General features: G+C 46.4%; 1 protein-coding gene across 1 annotated transcript; it reads left to right on the plus strand.

Annotated features, from left to right (window-relative positions):
• Positions 1–7629: 7629 nt before the first annotated feature.
• Positions 7630–24857, plus strand: DIPK2B (divergent protein kinase domain 2B). The gene is made up of 5 exons (XM_054385753.1): positions 7630–7915; positions 13804–14068; positions 20398–20571; positions 22389–22677; positions 24364–24857. Exons 1-5 carry the CDS (start codon positions 7692–7694, stop codon positions 24702–24704), a joined length of 1293 nt encoding a protein of 430 aa, XP_054241728.1. The 5' UTR covers positions 7630–7691; the 3' UTR covers positions 24705–24857.
• Positions 24858–26399: the final 1542 nt, after the last annotated feature.

The following is a 26399-nucleotide window of genomic DNA, read 5'->3' on the forward strand; positions in this document are numbered from 1 at the left end:
CCAACTTGTATTTGTGCATTCAAGACAATAGGGTTAGATTCTTTGGTAAATGGGAAGACAGTTGTCTAGAGTGCACCTGCAGTATTAAAGCTCATACTAGATGTCACCAGTTCTGGCACTGGATATTGGTCAACACCACTCCCAAGGCTAGTCAAAGCAGTCTTCACATCTTTCTCAAACTACCTGATCTCTCCTTGCATCCAGACAGCTGGATAAAAAATACAGATTGCTGTAATCCCGCTCAAAGCCAGGTAACCAGGGATTCTACTCTGATGGGCAGAAACCAAATGGGACCAAATAAATGGTATCTAGAAAGAAATATCTGGTGTGACAAAATTAGTAGACTGCCACTGGATCAGACATCTGTCATGTTTTATTCTTTCAGGACATCAATACTTTTAATATTTTTCCTTTACCAGGTAACTAGTTTAGAAGGAATCTTTTTATTCCCATATGTGGTGGATTGAAATCACCTTCCAACTAACTGGGAGAATTGCCCTCAAAAAACCAAAAATTGACAGACCAGCTCAGTTGGAAGTAAATGAAGCTATATTTACAAGCAAAATACAATCTAGAAATACGAAATGCAATGAATATGTACATAATATACAATATTTACATGTATTTACAATTTATAAACAAGAACCACCCTGGATGAAACCAGGGGATTACCAACAGCTTCCCCCTCTCCACCTCTTTCCCCCCTGCACAAGGGAAAAGAGAAGAAAGAGAAAAGCAGAGAGTAGTTTGTTAGTACTTAGCCACAAGAAGAATGCAGCCAAGGTTAACAACAGCCAAGCAAAAGCTACTAGCTAGTATCTGCTAGAGTGAAGAGGCTGAGAAAGAGATAGAAAATACTTTATACAACTAACTTTATGTTAGTTATCAGACCAGTTAGATTATTTAGACCTTATCATTATTTCCCTTTTGCATCCAACAGTAATTTATTTACATCCTACCACTTCCTACTCAAGATCCGCGGAAAATTTCCTAAGCATCAGCCTAAAACTGCCATACTGTATTTTAAATGTGTTTCACTTTAGTCTTAGAAACCAGGCTGCTATTTCAACAGCTCCAGTTCATTAGCCTGCCCATTCCAAGAGTGTCTCCCTGCCATGCCATTTTTATTGCAGACAACTCCGGTTTGTCCTGCTTCTGCCTCACAGAGGAATTCGATACAAAATCTGAAGTTACAACACCAAAAAGTCGGGTTTAGTTTTAATCCTTTTGACTGTTGGGGCACAGAATCAATATCACATGTCCAAGCAAAATACTGTGGGAAGGTCTTTTCCTCCTGGAAATCTGTATGATGTGAAAATATTCTTGTTTTCTATAGAAAGAGAATCATATTTATCTATTTATTTATTTGTTATTCCTGGGGAGACATGCTTTGTTTCTTTGATGCATTACTGTCAAAGAAAATCATGATGCACATGCCAGAGCTCCAATTGCAGTCACATGGACTTGGACTCCCCCTAAGGAGCTGCTTTGCTGAACGAGAGGTGCAGGAGCAGAGGCATCACTGCCGCTTGTGTGTGCAAGGCCACAGCAAATTCAGGGCAAGTGCTCCTTGACAAAGAGCTTTGTTCCCTTTCCAGACAGCTCCTCCTTACCTCTTTCCTGCATGGTTTGTAGAGGAAGTGACCAGCACACCCCAGTCTGGTGTGCAGCCAATTTTCTTTTCACTGTCATTTCCCCATAGGCTCAAGATTCCTGTAACTCATTTTCTGTCTGTGGACACTGACGCATAAAACCTGGGATCCTCTTCCACACTTTTCACTGCCTGGCACGATCTCCCATACAGGCTGCAGACACCACAAGAGCTGATAGCATTTGGTGTCCTTTTGTACTGACATTTCAGCCTCTCACAAACTAGAACCAGGCTTATCTGTTGGCCACAGTGCCTAAGGCTTTTCTTCTAGCTGGCTTTTTCTTCCAGCTGCCTACCAGTATTCAAAGGCAGAGATTTCTAAACAACAGGTTTCCTCTTCTGTAGGAGAAGAATGGAATCAAGGAGAATAATTAAAAAGAAATACCACAGATACAGAACAATACCTATTTTCTTACATTACCAATAGAGCAGATTATTGATGTTTCTCATTCATTGCATATCAAACAATAGGAATTATTTCCTGGTGAGGCAAAAAAAAAAAAAAAGTCTCATTTTTATTATTGTTTTAGTATTTTCATTGATTCAAAATGTAGAAAAATCTATACACACACACATTCAAGTCTTCTCATAGTGAATTGAAGTGTGAATATGCTCTACCAGCTCAGCTTTGCTATTTCACACAACCCACATCTCAGTGGCCCCTTTTTTCTTTCTGCAGTTGTAGCCTGGGCAGTGGGGTTTGTTTTGTTTACTTGGGCAGGGAATTTTTTTTTTCTCCTCCTCTCCCTTTTGCTTTCATCTTTCAGCAAGAGAAAAATGGGAAAGAAACAGAGTGGGGAGAATAAGAGTGTGCAACAGAAGTTGTCCAATACAAATCCAAGTGGGACAAAATTTTTCTGTTGCAGATCACTTGAAAACAGATGTTTCTTTCATAATCATGCAATCTGGAGGAAAATGCAGAAAAAGGAAATGATCACATCCTCCCAAAAGCTACAAGTTTTGTAGCATTCAGAATCACACATTTTTCACTTTTTCAAATGTGTCAAGCTGCTGTAGCTATTGATCCATACATCCAGCCTGAATGGGGACTGAAGTGATAAGCAGCTTGATATAAAGTCTGTACTGGTTACTTGGCAATAGTTTAATTATTATCTTGGATGTGATTAATGAAAAATACTATTAAGAATAATCACATTCCACCACGCCCCGAGATGACTTCCACCCTGTCCCATGAAGCCACTCTGTGAAGCAGCCAAGGTCTTTATCTGGGCTGTGCAGGCAGCAAGACCCAGACAGGGACTGCTGAGGACCTCCTAAAGGATGGAAGCTTCTCCTCTTCCAGCAGAAGTTTCATTTTTGGTGTATTTTGTGTCAGTGAGATGCAGCCGGCCTACAACCCACCAAGAAATACTCTGTTGCTCAGCAACCCTCTACTTGCTAAGAAGGCTCTTTTGCAATAGTGAACCTGAGTTGAAGAGGGAAATGTGATGATGTGACATCCAAAACCTGCCACTGAGGTTGCCTAAGCAGCAAGGTCCCTACGAGCAGATGCAGGTCAGTAGCAGTGGGGACCATGATGGCAATGTCAGCTGAGGCATGGAAGCACTGCTCTTCTGTTCTGAAGATCTTAGTGGTGATTATCCAAAGGTAATTAATTAATTAATGTTAAAGGTATCATGCTCTGCAAAACCATTTCCAGCATTTCAGTTAGATCCAGAGGATGCAGCTGGCGCTGGGTTTTGCTTGGGCTGAGCCAGCCATCTGCACTGATGAGATGGGGAAAGGATGGCTGCAAGTCTCTCTCAGCATGGAACCCACTCCTGGGGGCAGCCTGAGTTGCTTAGGGGGAGATGGGCAAGGAACTTGGGGTGGAAAGATGCAGTCAGGAACAGCTGGACTTTGTGGATTGGGTGGAGACTGGGAAGTAGGTTGAGTAAAAGGTGTATTTCATCTCATGAACACGGTAGAAAATCAGCCTGTCCTCCCCTTACCTTCTCCAGAGCTAGCCACAGGGGAGGGCAGGTCCTCTTCCACCTCAATGAGCAGTTGGAGACTGCAGCCATACCCTTCCAAACCCACAGCCATTGAGACCTGCAGAGACTGTGTGCTCAGGGAGCTCTACACCCTGCAGTGTTGTATCCAGGGGTGGGGCTGTGCTGCCTGGTGAGTTACAACACACTCCTCATGGCCTATGGAGAAAAGAGAAATCAGGGCACAGAAGATGGATTAACCCTTTTACCTCTGTTGGCAGAAACCACTGCAGAAACTTTCCTGTGCTTGGTCTGCCTTTGATAGGGCAGTACCACAGAATCACAGAACATTAGGGGTTGGAAGGGGTTGAAAGTCCAACCCCCTACCAGAGCAGGATCACTTATAGGCCACACAGGAATGTATCCAGGCAAGCTATGAATGTCTCCATAGAAGCAGACTCCACAACCTCTCTGGGCAGCCTGTTCCAGTGTTCTGTCACCCTCATAGTGAAAAAGTTTTTCCTTATGTTTAGGCAGAACCTCCTATGCTTCAGCTTGCATCCACTGCCCCTTGTTCTATCACTGGACATCACTAAGAGCCTGGCTCCTTCCTCCTGACACTCACCCTTCGCATATTTATAAACATTAATGAGGTCACCTCTCAGTCTCCTCCAAGCCAAAGAGCCCCAGCTCCCTCAGCCTTTCCTCAGAAGGAAGATGTTCCACTCCCTTAATCATTTTTGTGACTCTGCACTGGACTTTTTCAAGCATTTTCCTGAGGTCCTTCTGGAACTGAGTGGCCCAGAACTGGACACAATATTCCAGATGTGGCCTCACCAGGGCAGAATAAAGGGAGAGGAGAACCTCTCTCAACCTACCAACCATACCCCTTCTAATACACCCCAGGATACCATTGGCCTTCTCAGCCACAAGGACACATTACTGGCTCATGGTCGTTCTTCTATCTACTGGGACCACCAGGTCCCTCTCTTCTGCTTTGCTCTCCAACAGGTCAGTACCTGCATTTTGGTCCATATTAGACATGATTAGAAATCACAACTTCTAGCAAACTACCAAGGCTTTTCCATTAGGGCCACTGGCTCCGTGTTCTCCTGTGGCTAATGGTGTCACATAGAGGTTTCGTCACAGCCTTTGTGAGGCTCCTGTCAGGTCATTAAGACCAACCCAACAGCAGCTCCAGTAGAATCTACTGTGATCAATGCCCTGAAAATCTGACCTGCTACTCCCACCTGAGACAAGCAGAAGATTTACATGGCTACTGTGACTACTGTTTGCCACCTGATTGCAATAATTACATGTCATGTCACCAGAAGGAAAGGAAAACAAACACAAGTTTGCCATTGCAAGTGAGGGTGCTTTCAGAAGTGCAGCCTCTTTGACAACATCCTGCAAACAGTGGTTTCCTGGATGCCATTTTAGGTCACCTCAGAGCTATGTGTACTCATTTTTAAGCTTTTCTCTTTTTTTTCCCAGTGTCTTGAGCAGGACTGAACGTTTCCTACACACATCATTTGTGCACAGGGACAGACCAGCCTGAGCAAAAAAGCTTGGGGGTGGGGGGGTTGAGTTCAGGCCGTGGGGGCAAGCGCAAATGCTAGCAGCAAGCTCAAGGTGTGTGTGACACACCAGCTCCCATTCTTTGAATTAAAAGTTAGTTTTATAACACCTGAAGGTGATACAGGTATGATGCAGTGTAAGAAAACACAATTACATCTGCTGTTCCTAAGGAAAGGTAAACACTGCTTTACACGTGCCTAAACTACACAAAAGAACAAGAACAACACAACCACCAAGCTATCATTAAACTGTGCTGTCCATGTGGTGGCTTTTTGTCCCTGAGCACAGGGTTTGACACAGGAAAGGTCTTCCTACCAGCCCCAGGGGCTCAAGCCCTCCCATCTCTATAGGTCACCATGGGGCAGTACAGGCTGAGGCACCAGGAGACAGGATCCTGGGTCTCTGCTCTTAAAATTACAACAGAAAATTGAAGACCAAAGGCAGGCAACTAAATTATTAAAGAAACTGGAGGATATATATTTTATGTATTACATAATGAAGATAAAGACAGATTGCTGGCATTTAATTTTGGTACCACACGTGGAATAGCTGGCCAAGGAACAATGTGAACACGGCCAGCATTGCAGAGCTGCTGGCAGGAAACTGTGGGAAGAGCTGATTTCTGCAGAGAGGAGAGGAGCAGTGTACCATCAATGGGAAACACAGGGTGGACTTGTGGCTGTGGGAAACAGTTAATACTGCTGTTTAACTGTAGTACAATTCTTTCCACCAGCACATTTCAAAGAGTTTTTTACTGGGGTAAAGACCAAATGTGAACACGGTGTAATGCAGAGCTCTGTGCTGAATGCACTCATTGTCATACCAGCACCACTCAGCCCCTCTCGTTTGCAGTGCTGCCAGGGTTCATTACATCCCCCTTCCCTCTCAACAGGGCTCGTTATCCTTGTCTGTCTGTGCTGCACCCTGTACACAAACCTTTGACGGCACCATCTCCATTTTGCACACAGGGACACACCGGAGATGAAGCAACCTCCCACAAGGGTATGGAGTTGAGGAGAGACTCCAGCTCCCCCAACTGCCACAACTAATGAGCCTCTGTGCTTGGAAGAGCTGCCTTGCACTGTTAAAACCGGCCTCCTGCAGCAGCCCTTCTGGAAAATTAAGAGCAATCACAACCTCCAGCATGTACCCCTGTGGCTCATTCATTCCTTAGGCCCATCAAGGTGGGGTTAAATGCCAGAGAGGATAATAAAGGATGGCTATGGTTCACCTTTTCTTTCCATTAAAAAAAAGTGATAGGGAATGGCTTGCCCACATGGTGTGTGGCTGGGGAGAAGTATCCAAAGCCTGTCTGCTCCTCAATGCTCCTGTGGAGAAATATGGCCCAGGAGAGCCTCCTGAATCAATCAAAACATGACAGCTGGGGATGGGAGAGGAGTAAATCCTGGTACCACCACAGCAGCACCCTACTGACTGTACTGTCTGGGGCCAAGGTACAGCAAAGAACACTCCTTCCAGATCTGCTTTCCTGGCCATGAGTAGTTGTCTGTAGCAGACTGCCAGGGCCTGTGTCTATGTCCAGCTACTCCAGCCCAGGAAAGGTGTAGTCCTGCACCCAGCATCCAGGCCAGGACAGGCAGCCAGCAGTTTCCGTCATTTTCAAGTATTTGGCCTAATAAGAACATCTTTCTGGTGTGATCACTGTAGTTTCTAAGCACATTAGACACTTCTGGCAAAACTCCCACATCAACCCTCATCCCTTTCTCTAGCTTCTTTCTAGTGCCAGGACCACTGGGACAAGGTATTGAGAAGCAGGCCAGTCTTGCTGAAAAGCCTCATTTTTCAAGAGTGGCTTAGAGGCCAAGCTGGTACGTCAGTTGGGTGTTTTGGAAAGCTTCAGGCTATCCTCCTTTCCATGGCATGAAACACTGCAGTGCAATCACTTCTAAGCAACTCTATTTTCCAGAAACAAAATGGTGATGATTCCACAGGACGGTCTTTTCAGTGCTTCTGTGAGAAGGGGAAACTGAGCCAAGGAAGCATCTGAGAAGTTAAGCAATACACCGTCACAAATCTCCAGGAATAAAGCAACACCGAGGCTCTGGCTTCTGGTAAAATGTGCATTTCTGCCACACTATTATTCCTTCCAAATCAGTTTTAGCTAAGTGTCCTGCATATGCCCTTTTCTCCAGTGGCAGGATATCCTTCATTTGTCTGCACAAAGTGCAGATGAGCACCTCTTCATGTTGTTTTCCAAGTCGGCTGATGGGAGGGTCAGCAGGGGCCGAAGCAGCTGCACCAAGTAAAGGAAAGGTAACCATGGCAACCCAAGTTATCTGCATCCTCCATGTATTTCCTTCTCCCCACCCTACATCATATCTTTCCCACCCAAACCTCAAGCCAATAGAGCCAGTGACCAGCTGGCAGAATGGGGACTGCGTCAGGTTCTCCTGCACCCAGTGTGTCTTGCTGTGTTTCGGGGCTCACTGCTGCAGGCTGAGGTCATCAAAAGGAGACCGAAAGCATAGAGAGGGGCAACTTGCAAAAGGCAGAGCTCTCCACTATTGTAGATGGGGCACTGGATATGTTGCCTTTGCTCCAGAGTTGCAGGTTCGTTGATGCTGCTCCTGGTTTTGGCTCTGAGCTGTAACCCTTCCACAGCAGCAGCACCTTCTCCGTCTGCGCCCCACGTCAAACCCAGCTACACTTTTGGCCGGACTTTCCTGGGACTTGATAAATGCAACGCCTGCATTGGGACATCCATTTGCAAGAAATTCTTTAAAGAAGAAATAAGGTCAGAAACTCAGCACAGTAATTTTTAAAGCATTCTGCATAGTAACTTGAAAATTGCCTGTTAGTGTTTCCAACTACTTTAATGAATGACAATGCAGAGTAACTTAGCACCCACTACAGTATCTGGTATTTTAATTACTGTCTATAAGCTGGTGTTTTGTCTCTTTACTTTCAAAGCCACATAAACTTGATCAGATTGTCATTTGAAAGCAAAAGTAAAAGGCACAACTTTCTGCTCTGAAACAATTCAAGGCGATGATGAGGGAAGTGAAGAGGGAAGGAAGAAATCAGCTTGTACTGGAAACATTTTATTATGAGCAATGGAGTAAAGGCGAATTGGGGGTTAGTTTTTTACACTCCCAACAGACTTAACTACAAACATATAAACATGCTATATAATCTTCTACCAGGTGCAGCAACACAAATGTGCAGAACTCCACGTGCATATTAACTAAGATCAAAAGCAATCTAACCCTGCCTGAGGCATGAGGACTTTTGCACATCATGTTACCTGTATGCTCGAGAATAGACAGGACTAAATTATTAGTACACTTCTGGGAGATTTCTGTGAGAACTTGAAGGCAGAAGCAGAAATTACATCTGCCTTGAAGTTGATGAGATGCTGTCCAAGGGGTCATCAGGCTGATCCATTCAGGTATAGGCTCAAAAGCAGAGCTATCTGATGACAGCAGGGAAAATGTTGCCAGTGTTTTTGAGGAGAAAGTTAAAGGCAGTGCTTGGCAGAGGAAGAGTTTATTAGGTCTGATATGATTTATAGAGCCATATGCACTTTCTTTTGTAGTTATAAAAGCCTGAGGGAGAAGAAATGATTACAGTAAAATTGTATTTTTAATGCTGCAATGTAAGTAGTATAATATTGGACAAATCACCATTTTTATCTTAAACTATCCTATAAAATGTGGCATAGTAAAACCATAATGGTTTGTCTGGGATGGACTTGTAATACTGAACATCCAGCCTGCCCTTACTGCTGCCAGAAGGAGGCAGTCTGTGACATTGCTATGCCAAGACATCCCTTGCCATGGCACACTGGGGATTCCAGTCCTCAGCGTTTTGCCCTCCTAGCTTTCTGTCCCTCCTTGCTTGTGCCAAGGATGACGCCAGGGCATGCAATAAGATGCAGATGCACTAAAAAAGGCCAGGCCAACAGTGCTGGATTTCTCCCTCTACAGCCGAGGCTCTTGCCCCAAAGCACAGGATGGATTTGCAATCAGTGTGTTCAACTGGCTGACACAGGCTGGTGTGGGTCTGGAGGGGCTGGAGCTGTCTTCAGGGTATGAGCTTGCTCTACATTTTATTCTCTGAAACAGGATGTCATGGGGGCTGGCTCCTGCCATGCTCCCTAGTCTGCTGTGGCCCTTTGCTATTCAGTTGTGCAGGGGTTTTAAGGACCTTCCTCTGGGTACAGAGCAGCTCCCTCAGGTGCAGCTTGTTGCAGGTGCACCATTTCAGTTACTCCCATTTAGCCACTGGGGGGGCTGGGGACATGGTAAAAATAGCAGTAGCCTTCTGCAGGGAGCAGCTGCCTCTGCATGCTGCACTGGGGCAAGGGAAAGAGGTGCTACGTGAGCAAAAGCAGGAGGCCCCCACACTGGCTTTCCTCCAGGGCACATCAAAAAAGGGAGGTAGGTGTACAAGGTCTGAGCCGGGTCTGCGAGTACAGAGCTGCAAACGTGTGAGAGCACAATGCTTCTGCCTCAGGAAAGGTAGAGGGGCTTCCTAAACCAAAGATACACTTTTTTGCCTGTCCTGTGAGCCCACAGCCAACTTTCCACAAACTCGTAGAGCACACAAATAAGTGGTAACACACAGCTCTGCTCTGAGGGCTTTGGAAAGGGTAGCTTTTCAAAATGCTCTCCTGAGCAGCCAGTCAGCTTCAGACTTTTCTTTGCAGGGGTAAAACTTGTTCTCCGCTTGACTTCTTGAGCAGGCAGGATTCTTTGGCATGTGGAAGATTAAACAGGGGAAATTTCAGTGACACTTATGCCCTTTGATTTCCTCCAGTGTATGTTCTGCTATGTTCAGAAAAGGTAGATGGCCCTTGGTCCTACTCTGTATTAGTCCTCATTAGAACATGCTTCATTAATTCTCCATCATTTCCAGGAGCATGCATTCACACTCAACTAGTAAGAAGATGTGGGTTTTGTTCCCAGAATGGCTGTTGACTCACCTTGTCCTCTAATGTTCTTTACTTCCCTTATCTTTGCCCAACTTTATCCATCTGTAAAAAAGAATACAAAAACCTGCCTGCCAACTGTCCCAAAAGCAGAGTGCAGCAGAAGTTTTCATAAGATACTAGATTTTCAGAACTCTGTGAATCTAATCTGACTAAAACTATTTGCAGACTTGTGCCAACTCTGGTGATGAACTTTCCCAAAAGAAAAACTAATGGGAAGGAAGTCTGAAAAAGCTGGAATACTTCAACTTGATTTGTTTTTGTATGGCATTACTTTCTTCTTGGTTTTGGCTTAACTTACTTATTAAATATATATATATATATATAATTTATATATATATATATATAAAAAGTAAAGCTCCAAATGCAAAGAAAATTATTTTAGTTGGAACAAAATACTTCATTTCATCCAGGAAAAGGGAGAAATTAGTTTAATTTTCTTCAACATTTAGTTCTGAGTTGATCAAAAAATCTGTAGTCTGTGACTCAGTTATTCACATAGATCTCACTGAAAGTCTTAATTAAGGCACGTTCAGGCCCTCAGCTAAAAGGCTTCATACAAGAGTGAATTATTGTTACAGTACAACCTGATGATGAATCTTGAAAATATCTAGCAATCATGCCAGGCCAGTGCTGTGCTGCCCAGAAATTATGCCAAATACAGAATTGCTGCAGCCCATGCCGAGTTCCCAGGCCCACGTGGCTTTCCCCCAGGAGGTTTGCAGAGGAAATTGCTCCATCCACGCTCAGATTAGTGCTCAGCCCCAGATTTCATACACCCATGAACTGCTTGCATGCAGGAGGTGGTGCTTTCCTGGTATCTGCCTGATGTGGGCTCCCCTGAACATGCATGCTGGAGTCAAATCACAAGGCACATTAAGAAAGAAAAGGAAAAAGAAAAGGGAAGAGGGAGAATGGAGAAGCAAAAAGGGAAAGGGAAAAGAGGAAAGGGAAAAGGGGAAAGGGGGAAAAACGGAGGGGGGAAAGAATAGTGAATTAAAAAAGGGGGGGGAAGAAGGGGAAATAAAAGGGGAGGAAGGAAAGGAGGAAAAAGAGAAAAGAAAAAAGAAAATAAAAATAAGAGAAGATAAAAAACAGGAAAAATAAAAGAAAAAGGGAAAAGAAAAGGGAAAACAAAGAAAAGAAAAGAGAAAAGAAGAAAGGAGAGGAAAGGAGAGGAAAGGAAAGAAAAGAGAAAAGAAAAGAAAAGAGAAAAGAAAAGAAAAGAAAAAAGAAAAGAAAAGAAAAGAAAAGAAAAGAAAAGAAAAGAAAAGAAAAGAAAAGAAAAGAAAAGAAAAGAAAAGAAAAGAAAAGAAAAGAAAAGAAAAGAAAAGAAAAGAAAAGAAAAGAAAAGAAAAGAAAAGAAAAGAAAAGAAAAGAAAAAAGAAAAGGAAAAGAGAAAAGAAAAGTCCTTAGTCATCTCTTCCCTGTACGTGCCTGGCACATTGCACTTACATTGCAGATTAGGCATTGGAAGGCGACATGATGCCCAACAAATCCTAGTGAGGCATAGTTGTTCTTTGCTCTCTAGTCCTCACTAAAAAGCAACTAACCAACCAAACAAACAAACAAAAAACTCAAAATGAACAAGGTATTTATTTTCATCTCAGGTGTCCTAGTCATGGGGAAGCTTCAATTTCATATTGGGCAAAACGCCTGAACAACTGAAGTGCCAATATCTCCTGCCCTGGGGGCAGGCTCCTCCACCTCTGGTTAGACTGTGCCTCTGAGACAAATCTTTCAAAGGAGGTACGTGGCTAGAGCCAAAAGCCAAAGCAAAGCAAGCACCAGCATTCTGGGGAGACATGCTCGCTCCACAGTGGAGCTCAGCTGCACAGAGTCTGTGGTGGGGAAGGGCAGGGAGGTTGGACTCAGTCTCTGGAGGTCTCTTCCAAACTCTAACGTTCTGTGATTCTGTGATTCTGTGAATGGGAGTGAAGCAGTGCCTCCAAGAGGGGTTGTGAGGAGGACAGTCAGTCTCTGATTGTGGAGGGTGGTTAGCATCACTGAGTCAGTTATTTGCCTGAAATCAGAGGAAACTAATCCTCCTAAATATTTTCTGTGCTGATTTACCAACTGGGAGTCAAAAGATGAAGTTCAGCTTGCAGATATATTAATGTCTTTTCATCCAGCTCCAGCTAGCTGATTCTGCAGGGAACTTCTTGCCTCTCTTGTTTCTAAAGCTACCAGCTTTAATTTATGGTGTGATTAATTTAGGATGTTCTTTCTTAGGTACTTGGGCAAGGAGTTTAGGACAGGAGGTTTGAAGGGCAGTGAATGCATAACGTTGGCCGAACCAAAGGTCAGAGTTCAGCCTCTTTCCAAGAGTGAGTTACAGACATACTTAGAAAACAGACACTGGGCTCCTCAGCTCCTGCATGTGTGATGTGTGTGTAGGCAGGGCTGAGGGGGCTGCTGAAACAAACAAAAAAAAAAAATCATCACAGCCTAATTACCCGGCCCATATGCTCCCCTCCTGTGCCTGTATAGGGGGAGCAGAGCAGTGCAAGATCTCCATGGCTACAAGTGGCACCACACACCCAGGGCACACGTTCCCCCCATCACACCCCAAACTCTGCTGCTGCCCAGGGAGGTTACTCATCCTAACTGTTAAAATACAGCCAGTGACATTAGGAGGAACCTGTTGAGTCCGTTACCAAGTAAGGCCATCACCACCTCCAAGCAAAAGGTCGGGTTTGATATTCACAAATACATTCATTGTCATGAGATTTTTTTTCTGCAGGATTCTTTTAAGCATCAAGTACTTCTCTTTTGGGCCCCTTTCTCTGGGATTAAGGCAATTTAAAAACACGTGGGATTCCCTATGAACTGAATCCCTGCAGCACTCTCCTTTCCACTCATCTCTCTAGGTGGTCCAAAAGACCCCTTTGGGTGCCTCATGGCACTGTTCATGACAAGGGGTGGTTTAAGTGGGACTCAAAGACAGACGTTTTTTCCAAAGCATGTTTCCTTGGCCAAAAACTTCAGCCCACTTGCCTCACCCCAGCAACCAGGGCCACCCATTGTGGTGGGTTGAAAAATTCCCCCCAACACAAAATTGCCAGACTAGCTCAGTGGAAGCAATTGAAGCTGTATTTACAAGCAAAACTACAATCTAAATATGAAATGCAATGAATATGTACAAAATATACAATATTTATAAACAGCACAAGAACCCCCCTGGACAAACCAGGGGGCTACTAATAGCTTCCCTCTCCCTGCTCCCTTCCCTACCCCCCTGTACACAGGACAAGAGAAAGAGCAGAGAGTAGTTGTTAATACTTAGCCCCAACAAAGCAATGCAGCCAAGGTCAGCAAAGCCAGCAGAAGCCAGAGCTAGTATCTGCTAGAAGGAAGGAAGCAAAAAGAGAGGAAGTTAGTTTATACAAACTAACTTTGTTAGTAGTCTGTCCACTGGGATTATTTAGAACTTATCATTATTTTCCCTTTTACATCCAATGGTGATTTATTTACATTCTACTACTTCCTGTTCAAGATCTGTGGAAAATTTTCAAGGTACAGCCTGAAACTCCCCCACCCATGCAGAGCTGTTCAGCCTTTACCCTGGGGTGGCAGCAAGCCCGTGGGGCCCGCGCACAACAGAGTGACTGCGGCGGTGGTGCTGGCACTGTGCGGGTGTTCGTGTGGCTTGTTAACCCGCTCTCTGTGGGGCTCTTGTTTTGGTTTGGCAGGTTTGACACCTGGCTTTCTTCTCATTTAAAGCTGCCCCCCAGCTACCTGCTCAGCTACTCAGGCAACTACACCGACGATGCCAAGAGCTGGCGGCTGGTCGACATCACCCGGCTGACCTCCAAGTACCAACACGACCGGGCTGACAAGCACATCTGCACCTCCCTGCTGAAGACAAAGACCTGCAGCCTGGAGCGTGCCCTGCGCCGCACACACCGCTTCCAGAAATGGCTGCGGGCCAAGCGCCTCACTCCTGACCTGGTCCAGGTCTGTGCCCCGTGCTCCCCCCATCCCCCACACCAGCAGGGGGTGGCGGGGGGAATAGGGTGCCCCGGGGTGTGCCATGTGGTTTGGGAGAGAAAAACGGGTCTGAAGGAGACATGGCTGTGACTTTTCAGCCGGAGGGCAATTTTGGGCAATGCCCCAGCAGCCTGTGGAGGGGGAACAACCCTGTGTGCCCCAAGGTGAGAAAGAAGCAAAATGAGGCCCCAGTGGGAAGAAAAGCACCACAACCCAGGGCCAGCTTCCCCAGCACAGCCTGGCCAGGGCTGGGGCTTGTCTCTGGTGAGGAGGGCACCAGCTCCAGGCACCTTGTGCTGGTTGAGGCTGAAGGCCTGTGGAAAGCCATAGCACCTGCTGGCTTTGGGCACAGGGAAAACAGAGCCATGCACACAACACACAACAGCTTGAGTGAAGATATTTCTGCTGGGTTTTTTTCCTGGTTTTCCATCACGTCTTAAGGTAGGCCATGCCTTGAAAGTGATTTTGCCCCAGGCCAGTGACTGGGATAGCTTGGACTCTGCTTGTGGCCATCAGGGACAGCAGCATGAGCTGCCAGAGCCAGAACCTTGATTCCTCATCTGCCTGGTACCTAGAGCAGATGATCTCAGGCACAAGGAAGGGTGCTGCTCTTTCTGTCAAAGTCCTGCAGTGTCACAGGCAAAGCCAAGACAGGCATGCCAGGGGAATGTCACTGCCACCAGGTAGACAGGTGGCAATGGCATGGGAGATGGACATACAGGCAGGGATGGAGGCATAGAACTGTCCAGAAAGAAGTCAGCATCTGAGCACTGCCTGTGCTGAAGAATGCCACCAGCAACCAGACACAACTACAAGGCAAACAAACGTGTCTGGCTTGCATCTGAGAGCAATAGTTCCTTCCCCAAATGCACATGCATCCCGCTATCCCATCCAAACAGGAAATACCCAACAGTGGTTATGATAACCACTGGCAAGGGGCACAGGCCAGAGTGGAGGCTGGATATGCTCTAAACAAGACCCTGAGAGGAAAAGGATTAATCTCCCTTTTTCAAGAGAGAAGTGGGCTTGCAGGAAGCAGCTTCCCAGGAACCTGCTGGCCACCACTGTCCTCCAAGGCAGCACTACAGGGAGCTGTAGGAGGGCAAGTTGGGTGTCAGGCCCACCAGCCTTTCTGGATTCTCCAAGGGGTTTGTGCAAAACTATGCTGCCCCCACAGCAGTGCTACGTGAAAGAGAAGGAGTCAAGAGATTAAAACTTACATTTACTGAGCTGGGTGAAAAAGTAACTTGAGAAATGTGGCTCTGTAGTGTCTCAGACCTGCTGCAAAGTTAAGTCAACAGCTGAGCCCAAATTATTCTCCTTAAAAGGCTCTTGATGTGCTATAGAGTTTTTCCTACCCTGTCCTGTCTGAAACTAAACTCCCAGCTGAGCTGCATAGGTTGCACACACAGCATCATGTGGAGACTTTGGCTGGGGTGCCCTGACCTTGCACCTATCCAGTTTCTCTGGGGTGTCCTGGCCTTGCACCTATCCAGTTTCTCTAGGGTGCTTGAATTTCCCTGTGCAGCAGTAGAAAGCTGATGTGACCCATGCTCCAGGGTGCCTGTGAAGTGAGCCAGCCTAGGGGGACTTGTGAGGGATAGACCCCTTGGGACATTTCAGCAATCCATGCAGTTTTTCAGTTGGAGGAGGCACAGAAGGCTGCAGGGAGGCCCAGACCTTTTTCACACTGGTCTCAGGATTTCTCCATTCATGTTTTCATGGTTCCTTGTTTCTGTAAATCAAGCAGAGAAACCTAAACTGTGATACAAAACCCTTCCAACAGCATATAGGCTTGAATAAAAAGAGAATCATAGCAAACCACAGGCCCCAAACCTCCAAATTTCAGCAGAATTGCTATTGCTCTGCAGAATGCCTGCTTGTCTCACAGCAGTCTGAGTTGAGAAACAGCCTGCAGCAGCAGCAGCATTTTAATCATACAGCCTGGCTGATTTTGCACAAGGGAGTCCCCAAGCCCATTGTGTGGGTCACCACAGGTGACAAAGTGTACCCTTCCAAGGCACTGGTCCCTGCAGAGCTGGGGTCCCCTTCCTTTCTGCCCATCCCACCTGCTCTCTTCAGAGCTGAAAGCCACAGGAACCCCACTGCCTGCACCCCAGCCTGGCCCTGTACCTAGCAAACCAGCATGTTGGTAACCCAATGTGAGCCATCAGAGGAAGTTTCTTGGGGGTACCACATGTCACTGCAAAAACTTACCTGCAGCACTGCTCTTCTGCCTTTCCACCCCCCTCCTTCCCGCAACCACCATTCCTCCCTCATTTTTCAGAGGGATTTTAGCACACCACTCTTGGTGCCTAGCAGGATTCCCACTCTGCTTCACAAAGCTGCAGTCACCCAGCAGTGTCTGTGCTCCCCTCCCTGCAGTTTCTCCTATATAGCAGCACTAAGGAAATCTAATGGGCTCAGGTAATTTTGTCTTATAGAGCAGAGAATTACAGCAAACCCTAACGTGCTTGAATCAAAATGACAGGCCATGAAGTAATGTTTTTTCACTTTACACTGCCTACCCTGCCTGACCCAACTGTCAGCCTGCCACAGGGATTATTTCACCCGCCACAATGAACATCTTTATTGCAAGCAGCAAAGTCTTCGGTGTTAAAATCCAGTCCACCTCGGAGATGAGCAGGATTTAGCCAGGGCTCAGCCTGCGTGGTATCCCCAGCCACCTGCTGCTTTGCCTGGGAGCTCATTACCTCAATCCACACTGTGTGTTTTTCCTGTTGGAGGGGAAGAATAACAGTAAGGCAAAGTTAGTTTCAGCACAGACTGCCCACAGTGTGTATTTACAGCCCTGCCTGCAAAGCACAGCCTATAACATGACAGAGCCACAGAATTGTCAGGGTTGGAAGGGACCTCAAGGATCATCCAGTTCCAACCCACTTGCCATGGGCAGGGACACCTCACACTAGATCAGGTTGCTCACAGCCACATCCAGCCTGGCTGCAAAAACCTCCAGGGATGAGGCTTCTACCACCTCCCTGGGCAACCTGTTCCAGTGTCTCACCACCCTCATGGTGAAGAACTTCTTTCTAATGTCTCATCTAAGTCTACCCTCCTCTAGCTTGGATCCATTCCCCCTAGTCCTGTCACTACCTGACAACCCTAAAAAGTCCCTCACCAGCTTTCTTGTAGGCTCCCTTCGATATTGGAAGGACACAATAAGGTCTTCTTGGAGCCTTCTTTTCTCCAGACTGAACAACCCCAACTCTGTCAGCCTGTCTGCTGAAGGCAGACAAAAAGCAGTACCAAGGTGAAAAGGCAGCCATTTTCAGCCCCTCTCTCTAGGAAATACTGTTTGAAACTACTGACCAGCACCTCCTCCTGCCCTCAGCAGATGTGCCTGCACCATGGTTATTTGGCCTCTAAGTCCAGTACATATCTTTTCACTTGCAGCACATGGGCAGTATCTTGCTGATCTGGCAACTGGTCTGTCCTGGGTAAGGGTGAGCATTGCAGAGCTCCCAGAGCCACGTGCAGCCTCTTTGACCTGATACCTCACCATCAGAGACATGCTTTGGTAAACCTGTTGTCAGTGGGGACAAACCCCACAGCTTCAAAGGACTTCCTTAGCTTCTTTCTTTTGAAGGTGAATGGAACCCTTTTATTCAGACAGCTAAGAGCTGCATGTGCTTTGACATCTACATCAAAGTGTCTGTTCCTGAAGTTCACCCTAAACCTGGTTAATTCAGCAAGCTGCACCCAGACTGGTGCAGGAGGCAGCTGTGCTCCTGCTTTGTCCTATTCTTTCTTGGGCTGGCTGAAGAGAAAGCAGAGTGAGAAGCTGTCCTCCAGAGGTTGTCTTTATGCCAGAGTGAATTCTGAGTGTGTCTGCACCAGGCACACATACATATGTATACCTGGGAGTCTACAATGCATTGCATATTGTACAGTAGGGGGAAAAATCACAGCAGAGTGCAAGTAGGCTTTGCAGGAACTATTCATTATCAGATATAAAACCATGGATATTTAACCAAAATAAATAAGAAGATGTTTATATCAGTCACAAACACTATGTCAGGCTCTCTGTCAGATCTTATTCTTCAGGGTGCTAAGACACTGCACAGGACTTAATCAGTTATCTCCAGGGTTTTGCATAGGTGTTCTTCAAAGCTTTCTTCCATCAACAGTTTTTGTCTGACAGTTTCACAACTCTGACTCCTTCTCCACTACAGTGACATTTCCAGCAGTCTGCTGGAAGGGCAGCATTAGGGTAGGTACTGAACTTTACAGTGTTGATTAGCTCTGCTGAAACCACAAGGCTCCACTGCCCAGTTTTGGTGCAACAGGGCTCCATTAAATCATAGGAAGCTGTACTAATGGTTGAAGTAAATATGGCAGCACCCAGCCCTGCTCCTCTGCTCCTGCACTGCCACTGGTGTGCCTGAAACAGTTCCTCAGGAAAGGAGCAGCTGTGATCGCTGCGTGCAGCACATGACCACATCTGTGTTCAGAGGATGAGCTTTGACCTTGGAAAAAGTCCTAATTACAACTTCCATGCATTCTTTCCCACCCTGATTTCTGTTCCCACTGCAGACTCTAAAGGGTCTCAGCTTTGCATTGCAAACTCCTGGAGGCAGCAAGGCTTTCTAACTTTGGCTGCAAATATTTGCACACAGAGTGAGCTGTGAATCTTTCCCCACCATTTATCTTCTAACATAGCTCTGTTCTGATCACTTTTTCTCACTTCTTCTCCAAAGGGAAAGCGGCAGAGTCAGCCACAACATGCCTGCAAGTGCTGTAAGGCAGAGATCCATAACCGTCCCTTTCCCCTCCCTCTCTTCTATGGTTTTAGATAATTAGTTGAAAAAATATTTCCTTGACACTACACCAGAAGAGAAGAATATCACTAGGACTGGGGAGAATTATTAACATTTGTTTTTCTTTTTGGGGAAAAAAATGTGATTCTTCAGTTGTTTTGAAACAAAACTCCAGTTGGGGTTGAGTTTCTCAGGTAGTTTCAACCAGCTGTTGGCATCCAAGGCTTGTTTCATGCAACTGATGGCCAAGGAGGAAGCAGTTGGGACCTCACTGTGGCCAGCAGGGAGGCAGAGGAAGGGATGTGGGAAGTCCAGTCCTCCTTCTATCTCTGACCCTTTCCATCTCTTTCTTAGTTTCTTCATTTCTTTGTTGTGGCTGGATAATTAAGTGCTTTATGCCAAAAGATCAGCTTGCACAGGAAGGGCTGAGAGAGACCTACCTCATAATTACCAAAGAGCTTGGGGAGATCCCGAGTCAAACCTTTGCTCTCACTGTGAAAAGTGACAGGGAGCAACATGAGATCCAGTGTCATTTCCTCTGAACCACATCTCCCAGCCTTCAAATTATAAACAAATCTGAAAGAGTAAATTTGGCTACTGGAATCATTTGGAAGAAAAAGGCTTAGCCAAAAGCTAATTCCCTTCCCCAGAAGAGGCATAGCAGGGTAGTATTTCTGTGACACTATGGGCAAGTCTCTGTTCTGCTTGGCTATTAGGGAAGACTGACTAAAATAAACAAACAAACAAACAAATAAATAAATAAGAAGTCTTTTTTTGACTAGGGAGGTATAAATTTTTATGTCACTTATCCTAGCCATAGATTGTTTGTACAATTTTGTAAGCCAAACTTTCAAAGCTAAAAAGTGAAATAGAGTGATGGTTGACTGCATTAACCCAACAATTCTTTATTTGTTGCTGGTATTTAGGAAAAAAAATATGGACTGGCTATTCAAATTTAGTTTAGCTAGTTAATGGGCCAGTTTATCAGAAAGGGAATATATCCTGTACTTGTGCCTACACACAGTCCTTGTTGACACTTTTAAAGCATGTTTACTGATCTTAGCAAATAACATTTCCAAGAAAGCTGCTCACAGGTTAAGCAAACAGCAAAGCAATCTGAAGACATTATTTAAGGAGGGAAGTGACTCACTGCCTTTACGACAGAGAGGCCTCCAGCGGCAAGCTGGGGTGCCAGGACTGGAAACCCAGGTAGAGGGAGGAGGCCTGCTGTCACGGAGTGGGAAATGGAGTTTGCAGCCTCTGTGGCTGTGCCATGAGGACTGGATGTCATTTTGGAAACCTGAGTTAGACATTTTTAGATGATGTGGGGGTTTTCCCAGGAGAGATTTGCCATAGAGATCCCCTTGTGTGTCCGTACCCACCAGCAACTGTGTTGCAGGGGGCAGAGACACAGTGCGCACAGCACACGGGTTCCTGTAGCCCTGGCATGGGCCAAGCACATTGCGACACCTCCAGCTGTAAAATGAACACCTCTGTTGTGTTTTTCCCTCTCACTAGGGCCTGCCTAGCCCAATGCTGCGCTGCCCATCCCAGCGTCTCCTGGACAGGATAGTGCGGCGCTATGCCGAGGTGCCGGACGCTGGCAGCATCTACATGGACCACCTCACTGACAGGGACAAGCTGCGCCTGTTGTACACCCTGTCAGTCAGTTCACATCCCATCTTGTTACAGGTAGGTGCCACGTTTGGCAAGCTCCTTAACCTCCATAAAGTGATTCTCTTCTGTGAGATTGGATGGCTGGTGCTGGCAGGCTCCTGAGGTAGTCGTTGCACCAGCCTGTGAAGCTGTGCAGAGACACAGATGCACAGCATTTTAAAGAAATCAGAACCCAGAGAAGTGATTGCACTAGCAGACTGGGAAAGCCAGGGGTTTACACATCCCTGATACTTCACAGTGCTATGCTTGCATTGTAATGCATTACCTAAAATCTCAGGCTGTTTATAAAAAAATAAAAAGCATACTTCAGTGTGGGAGGTCCAAGATGCAGCGCTGAGGTTGAACATGGAATCAGGGAGCACTGATTTCCCAGGCTCCAAGTGCCAGTGCTGTTTTTTTTCCATTTACCTCTTGCTGGTAGCTAGCTCTGTGGCAAAGTGAAGCTTTGCAGAGACATTGGTGGTATCTCAAGTACTGCTGAGCTCTGAGTTTGAAGGCAGAGAGCTGGGAGGCCTTTCACCCCTCTCCTCATCCCCTGCTGGCGTGCCTGGCATGTGGCTTCTTTCTTTCCCTACACATCTGTGGGGGACTATCCTCACCTTTACCCACAATGGCCCCACCTTTAATCCTCTTTGTAGTTTCTTGCAACCTTTTGAGATGCCATGAAGAAGAGATACAGCAGCTGCTGTTTCCTGCCCCAGGACACTGCTGCCCTCAGCAGTGAACAGAGGTCTGCCCAGCCCCAGGGAGGGGAGGTGGCACTTGTACCCTAGTCGAGTCCTGGGGGTCAGTCAGCCACCCAGGCCACAGCTCACTGAGGCACAAGGCTGTGACTCTCAGCACTGTAAAGATATGGGAATACAGCTTGCAGAGGTGAGAAAAACATGCCCAAAAGAAATGGTTTCATTTTACATTGGTGCCCAAAATGCCTTCAGAGCAGAAGGGAGAAGTGACCTTAAACATGACACTGGATGCATTCATAGCCCCCTCCTTAGCAGGACCTTAGCAGTGCTGGGGAGACAGACAGCTTGCAATGTAAAAGTCAGAAAGCTTTGTGCTGGTACAGCTCAGCAGTCTTGTGGTTTGGTTTCCACTTGGGGTAACTACCCTGCTACCACAAGCTGATGCCCAGCCCTGGTGTCTCCACTGTAGCACACACCCATCACATTTCCTCCCTGAGACTGCAAAGTATCTTATGAAACAGCCAGGCAGTTCTTAAAGATTAGTGACACCTAAAATTATCTCTTCTGTGGCTAAAATTGTCATAAATTTGAAAACTATTATTATCTTGGACTTTCTAGTAGTCTCCCTCATGGAAGAGGTCTTGAAATATGAGAAGAGAAAGGAAAGGGGAAGGGGAAGTGGGAGGGGGAAGGGAAGGGTGAAGAAGAAAGAAAGGGGAAGGGGGAAAGGGAAGGGGGAAAGGGAAGGGGGAAAAGGAAGGGGAAGGGGAAGGAGGAAGGGGAAAGTGAAGAAGGGGAAGGGAAAGGGAAAGGGGAAGGGGAAGGGGAGAAAGGGGAAGGGGAAGGGGAAGGGGAAAGAGGGGAAGGGGAAGGGGAAGGGGAAGGGGAAAGAGGGGAAGGGGAAGGGGAAGGGGAAGGGAAAGAGGAAGGGGAAAGGGGAAGGGGAAGAGGAAGCCTTTCCCAGCTTCTGGGGCAGGCTGGGGTGAGGAAGGGTAGTGGGGTGCTTTAGGAAGCAAAACACAACACCAGTGCTGATGCTTGAGGCCTTCCGGGGCACTTGCAAGGCCTTCGGGAGGGAGCTGGGTCTATGTGCAGAGTGCAGTGGGTAGAGGGCAGAGGCAGCTCCCCCATTCCAGCTCTCCCTGGCAGATCTTCCCTGATGTGGAGGGATGGCCCTTCCCTCGGTACCTGGGCTCCTGTGGGCGGCTGGTGGTCAGCGCCAGCACCCGGCCCCTTCGTGACTTCTATGATGCGGCCCCAGAGGTGGCTGCCGACCTGGCCCTCCAGCTTCTCGCCGTCCTCCGCTCCATGGGCACCAACGACCTCAACTACTTCTTCTACTTCACCCACGTGGACGCTGGCACCTTCGGCGTGTTTAGCAACGGGCATCTGTTCATCCGGGATGCCAGCACGCTGGGCATCATCGACAAGGAGGAAGGTACTCAGCAGGCTCCGTGGCTTTGCTTCTGTCGCAGGAGGGCTTAGTGAGGCAGGAGAAACAAATCTTTCACCTGCTACGCTTGGCTCCCATGCTGATTTTGCTCTTCATCAACCGAACATTGCTTCCTAAATAAGATAATGACGAGTCCATGGAGAGATTTACTGACAGCAAAAGCATCGGTGGCTCCTGCCATCTTGGCTCTGAGTCAGGAAGGCTGCAGGCATTTTGTTTGTGCAGTCAGTGGTTTGGTGACCAGCCATGGGCGCTTTTACATCCTGCCAGCCTCTCTCCATAGCTGGCAGTAGCATTCAGCATGTGTGGCACTGAACAGTCTCATTTGAAAAGTTCCCACATTACCTGTTTTTAAACTTTTGCCACACAAGTAGTCATTTCATAACTTCATTTGCAAGTAGTCATTTCATAACTTCATTTATGGAGGTATATTTAAGTACATCAGGCTCTTTCTAGGTGCATTTTTCTCATTAACTAATACTAATTATTTCCATTATAACAAAAAAAAGAAAAATCCCTCTTTGGTCATTCTGACAGAAAATCAAGGGTTACTTTTCAAAGGTTACATTGGCCTACTCCTGGAAGCAGAGCTCATCAAAGATGATTCCTCCAATAATTTTACAGTCTCATTTTGAGTGTTCAAATTTTCAGAAGGCCTTTGGCTCAGTTCCTATATTCGGCTGAGCAGATAGGGAATATTCAGAAGCAGCTGTCAGAGAATTTTCCTCTGGGTTTCATGGAGTTTTTTTTCCCAACAGCTATTACCGTTAACATGACTCCAGCTAGATTAGCTGTTGTTGCAATTCAGTGATTTTGGGTATCATGGAAAAATTATGGGTTTGGCTATTTGTGGCAGTTTTTGTGGAAACTCCACATTTTAGGTCAATACTACAGTGCTTGTTTTTTTCCGCATCAGTCTGACTTGACAGACTCCTGTCTAGCTCCTCTGTCAGGCAGTTCTGCAGAGCTCTGTCATTCAGAAAAACATACATATTTCAGGAGTGAGAATCATAGAATCACAGAATGGTCCAGGCCAGAAGGGACCTCCAAAGGTCATCCAGTCCAACCTCCCTACAGCCAACAGGGACATCCCCAACTAGATCAGGCTGCCCCAGAGCCTCGTCGAGACTCACCTTGAGTATCTCCACGGAAGGGGCCTCAACCACCTCCCTGGGCAACCTGTTCCGATGTTCCACCACCCTCATAGTGAAGAGCTTTCTCCTGATATCCAATTTAAATCTGCCCTTCTCTACTTTGAAGCCATTGCCCCTTGTCCTGTCACCCCAGGCCCTTATAAACAGTCTCTCTCCATCCTTCCTGTAGGTCCCCTTCAGGTACTGGCAGACTGCTATTAGGTCTCCCCAGAGCCTCCTCTTCTCCAGGCTGAACCACCCCAGCTCCCTCAGCCTGTCCTCATAGCCAAGGTGCTCCAACCCCCTGACCATTTTTGTGGCCCTCCTCTGGACCCTCTCCATCAGTTTCATCTTTCCCTGTATTGAGGGCTCCAGAGAGAAAACTGGCCCACGTACAGCTACAGAGTACTTTGTGGTGAAAGATAGCTGGATCCTTCCAACAGCCATAAACCCCACGTGAACGCAGAGGTGAGGACATACGTGGTGATCCACGGTTTGCTACTGTGTTTCTAAGAACTGGTTTAATTGTCTCTAACAGGAAGCCAGCTGATTGGTGACCAACAGGAGTACAAAGATATATTTAGCTGTCTGACTGCGGACTGCCAGTCTGCGTTTGTGTCCTGTAACTCCATCAAAGAGAAGCACAGCCTCGTCATGGTGTGTCAAGAGCTTCTGCCTAAGCTGTTGAAGGGGAAATTCCAGCAGCCTGTGCAGGAGAAGATTGACAGCTTCCTGCAGCACTGTGCTGACAGCCTCGATGATGACCAGGGTGTCAACGAGGTGGTTGCAAAGTTAGCAGAACTCCTGAAACCTCTGCGGTCTTGCGATTCCCGTTTCACCTACCGCTACCCTGACTGCAAATACAGTGACAAATACTGATGGCTTTGGAGGAGGAGGACTCCCTTGGGAAGGACTAGTGTCAGCCCCCTGCCACTGTGGGAAGCAAGAAGGGACCAGAGTAGCTGGAAAAGAGCTGCACCAAATCTGGGGCTTCCTCATCAAGGCAGAGGAGGAGGGAACAAACCACACATAGGATTTATTGTTCATCTCCCAGAGCTGCATTTGTTACGTGGGATGTTAGGCATGATGTAAGGCTTATGGATTATTAGCACTACTGTGAGTGACAGGGAGGGTTAATAAATCTCATTCATGTGTTTTGCCCTTGGAAGAGTTTTTCATGCCATTCATTAAAAAATAAACTCTCTGAAGGCAGCAAGCTCAGAGTGAGCTAGACAGAGGAGCTTTATTACCAAGAAAGTCTTTCTGATCCAGATGATATATATATATAATGTGGGATGGATGGAAGCATTTAAGACTTTCCCTGTGGGGATTTTTAAGGCACTAAAATTCATAGATAAACTGAACCATCAGATCAGTTCTGTACCACTACCCATCACAGATCACATTTATAAAATATTTAAATTTTATTACTTTCATGTCTCTGGAGAATGTCTCTAATCTCAAAATATAATTACTTTTACTCTTTCCAAAGTTGATGGACAGTAATTGGAGAATAATAAAGGTTGGGTTTTTATGATCAGAATAAAAGCCCCACTACTCTGGAATGTGATTGTCCAGCTTTCACAATTTTCTCTCTAAAGAAAACTAGAGAAACCGTTTGCAAGAAAAAAAAATCAAATAGGAAAATTTCATTAAGAGGAGAAACAACAAAGACAGAGGATGAGACATTAGTTTACCCTGAACCCAATGAGACTCCTGAAAACTAAATGCTGCAGCATAGGTCCTGGATTGCCTCCAAAGGGAAGTCTAAGTTCTGACAAGCAAGAGGTACAACCGTCTTCATCCATTTGCCTTGCAAAGGAGAAATCAGTAAGCCAGCTCCTAAAGGAGTGACTTGGGCACCTAAAATTTGGGGTGGTGGACTCATTTTTCACACCAGTGGCCAACCCAGGGCTAGACACATGTGTCTCTTTTGGTGGGGGAAGGTTGCAAAAGTTGCAGCGTTGCAAAACACAACTTTGTCACCCAGCATCTGTCAGTCCCCATCCTACGTGATCCCTGTGGGGCATCAGAAGCCCACAGCAAATCTTCCCTCATCTCTAGGGATTCGCCAGACCTCATCTGGGTTGGGGACTTTCTCCTGGGATCCAGGTGGGCGGGAATCATCAAGCAAACTTGACTGAGCTCACTCAGAAAGTAGACTTTCTGGATCCCCCGTAAGTATTTTTGTCATGGAAACAATCTTCCTTCAGCTACGGTTCAAAAAATAAATCACTAACAGCATGATAGCAGGAAAAGATGTGAGTGTATTTGCATTGCTAATCATTGTACGGAGTTACAGGGAGCAGGAATGCCACTCAGGATTTTGTATTGGCTGTGGAGGGGGCATTGTGCACGCAGAGTACCTAGCCTGGGCTTCAAGGCAGGTTTTGTGGACAGACTCGGCATTCAAAACCATACACAGGTCCAACACTGGGAAGATCTGACGCAGGACATCTATTTTGGCTTTCCTCCTGGCATAAAGTATCAAGTGCACCTTTCACCTCTCAAGAAGGAGAAACATTGAAATTAATTTGTAGGTAAATTTAGCTCCAGGCCCAGATGGTCCGACAG

This window comes from Indicator indicator, chromosome 1 (assembly GCF_027791375.1).
Source record: "Indicator indicator isolate 239-I01 chromosome 1, UM_Iind_1.1, whole genome shotgun sequence".
Classification (NCBI taxonomy): Eukaryota; Metazoa; Chordata; class Aves; order Piciformes; family Indicatoridae; genus Indicator; species Indicator indicator.

What these genes read in the sequence shown, in the direction of transcription:
- DIPK2B (XM_054385753.1), top strand. Translation starts at nt 7,692, where the DNA reads ATGGGGCACTGGATATGTTGCCTTTGCTCCAGAGTTGCAGGTTCGTTG. An exon ending in CACATCCCATCTTGTTACAG is followed by an intron (nt 20,572 to 22,388) that starts GTAGGTGCCACG and finishes TCTCCCTGGCAG; the next exon opens with ATCTTCCCTGATGTGGAGGG. An exon ending in CATCATCGACAAGGAGGAAG is followed by an intron (nt 22,678 to 24,363) that starts GTACTCAGCAGG and finishes TGTCTCTAACAG; the next exon opens with GAAGCCAGCTGATTGGTGAC.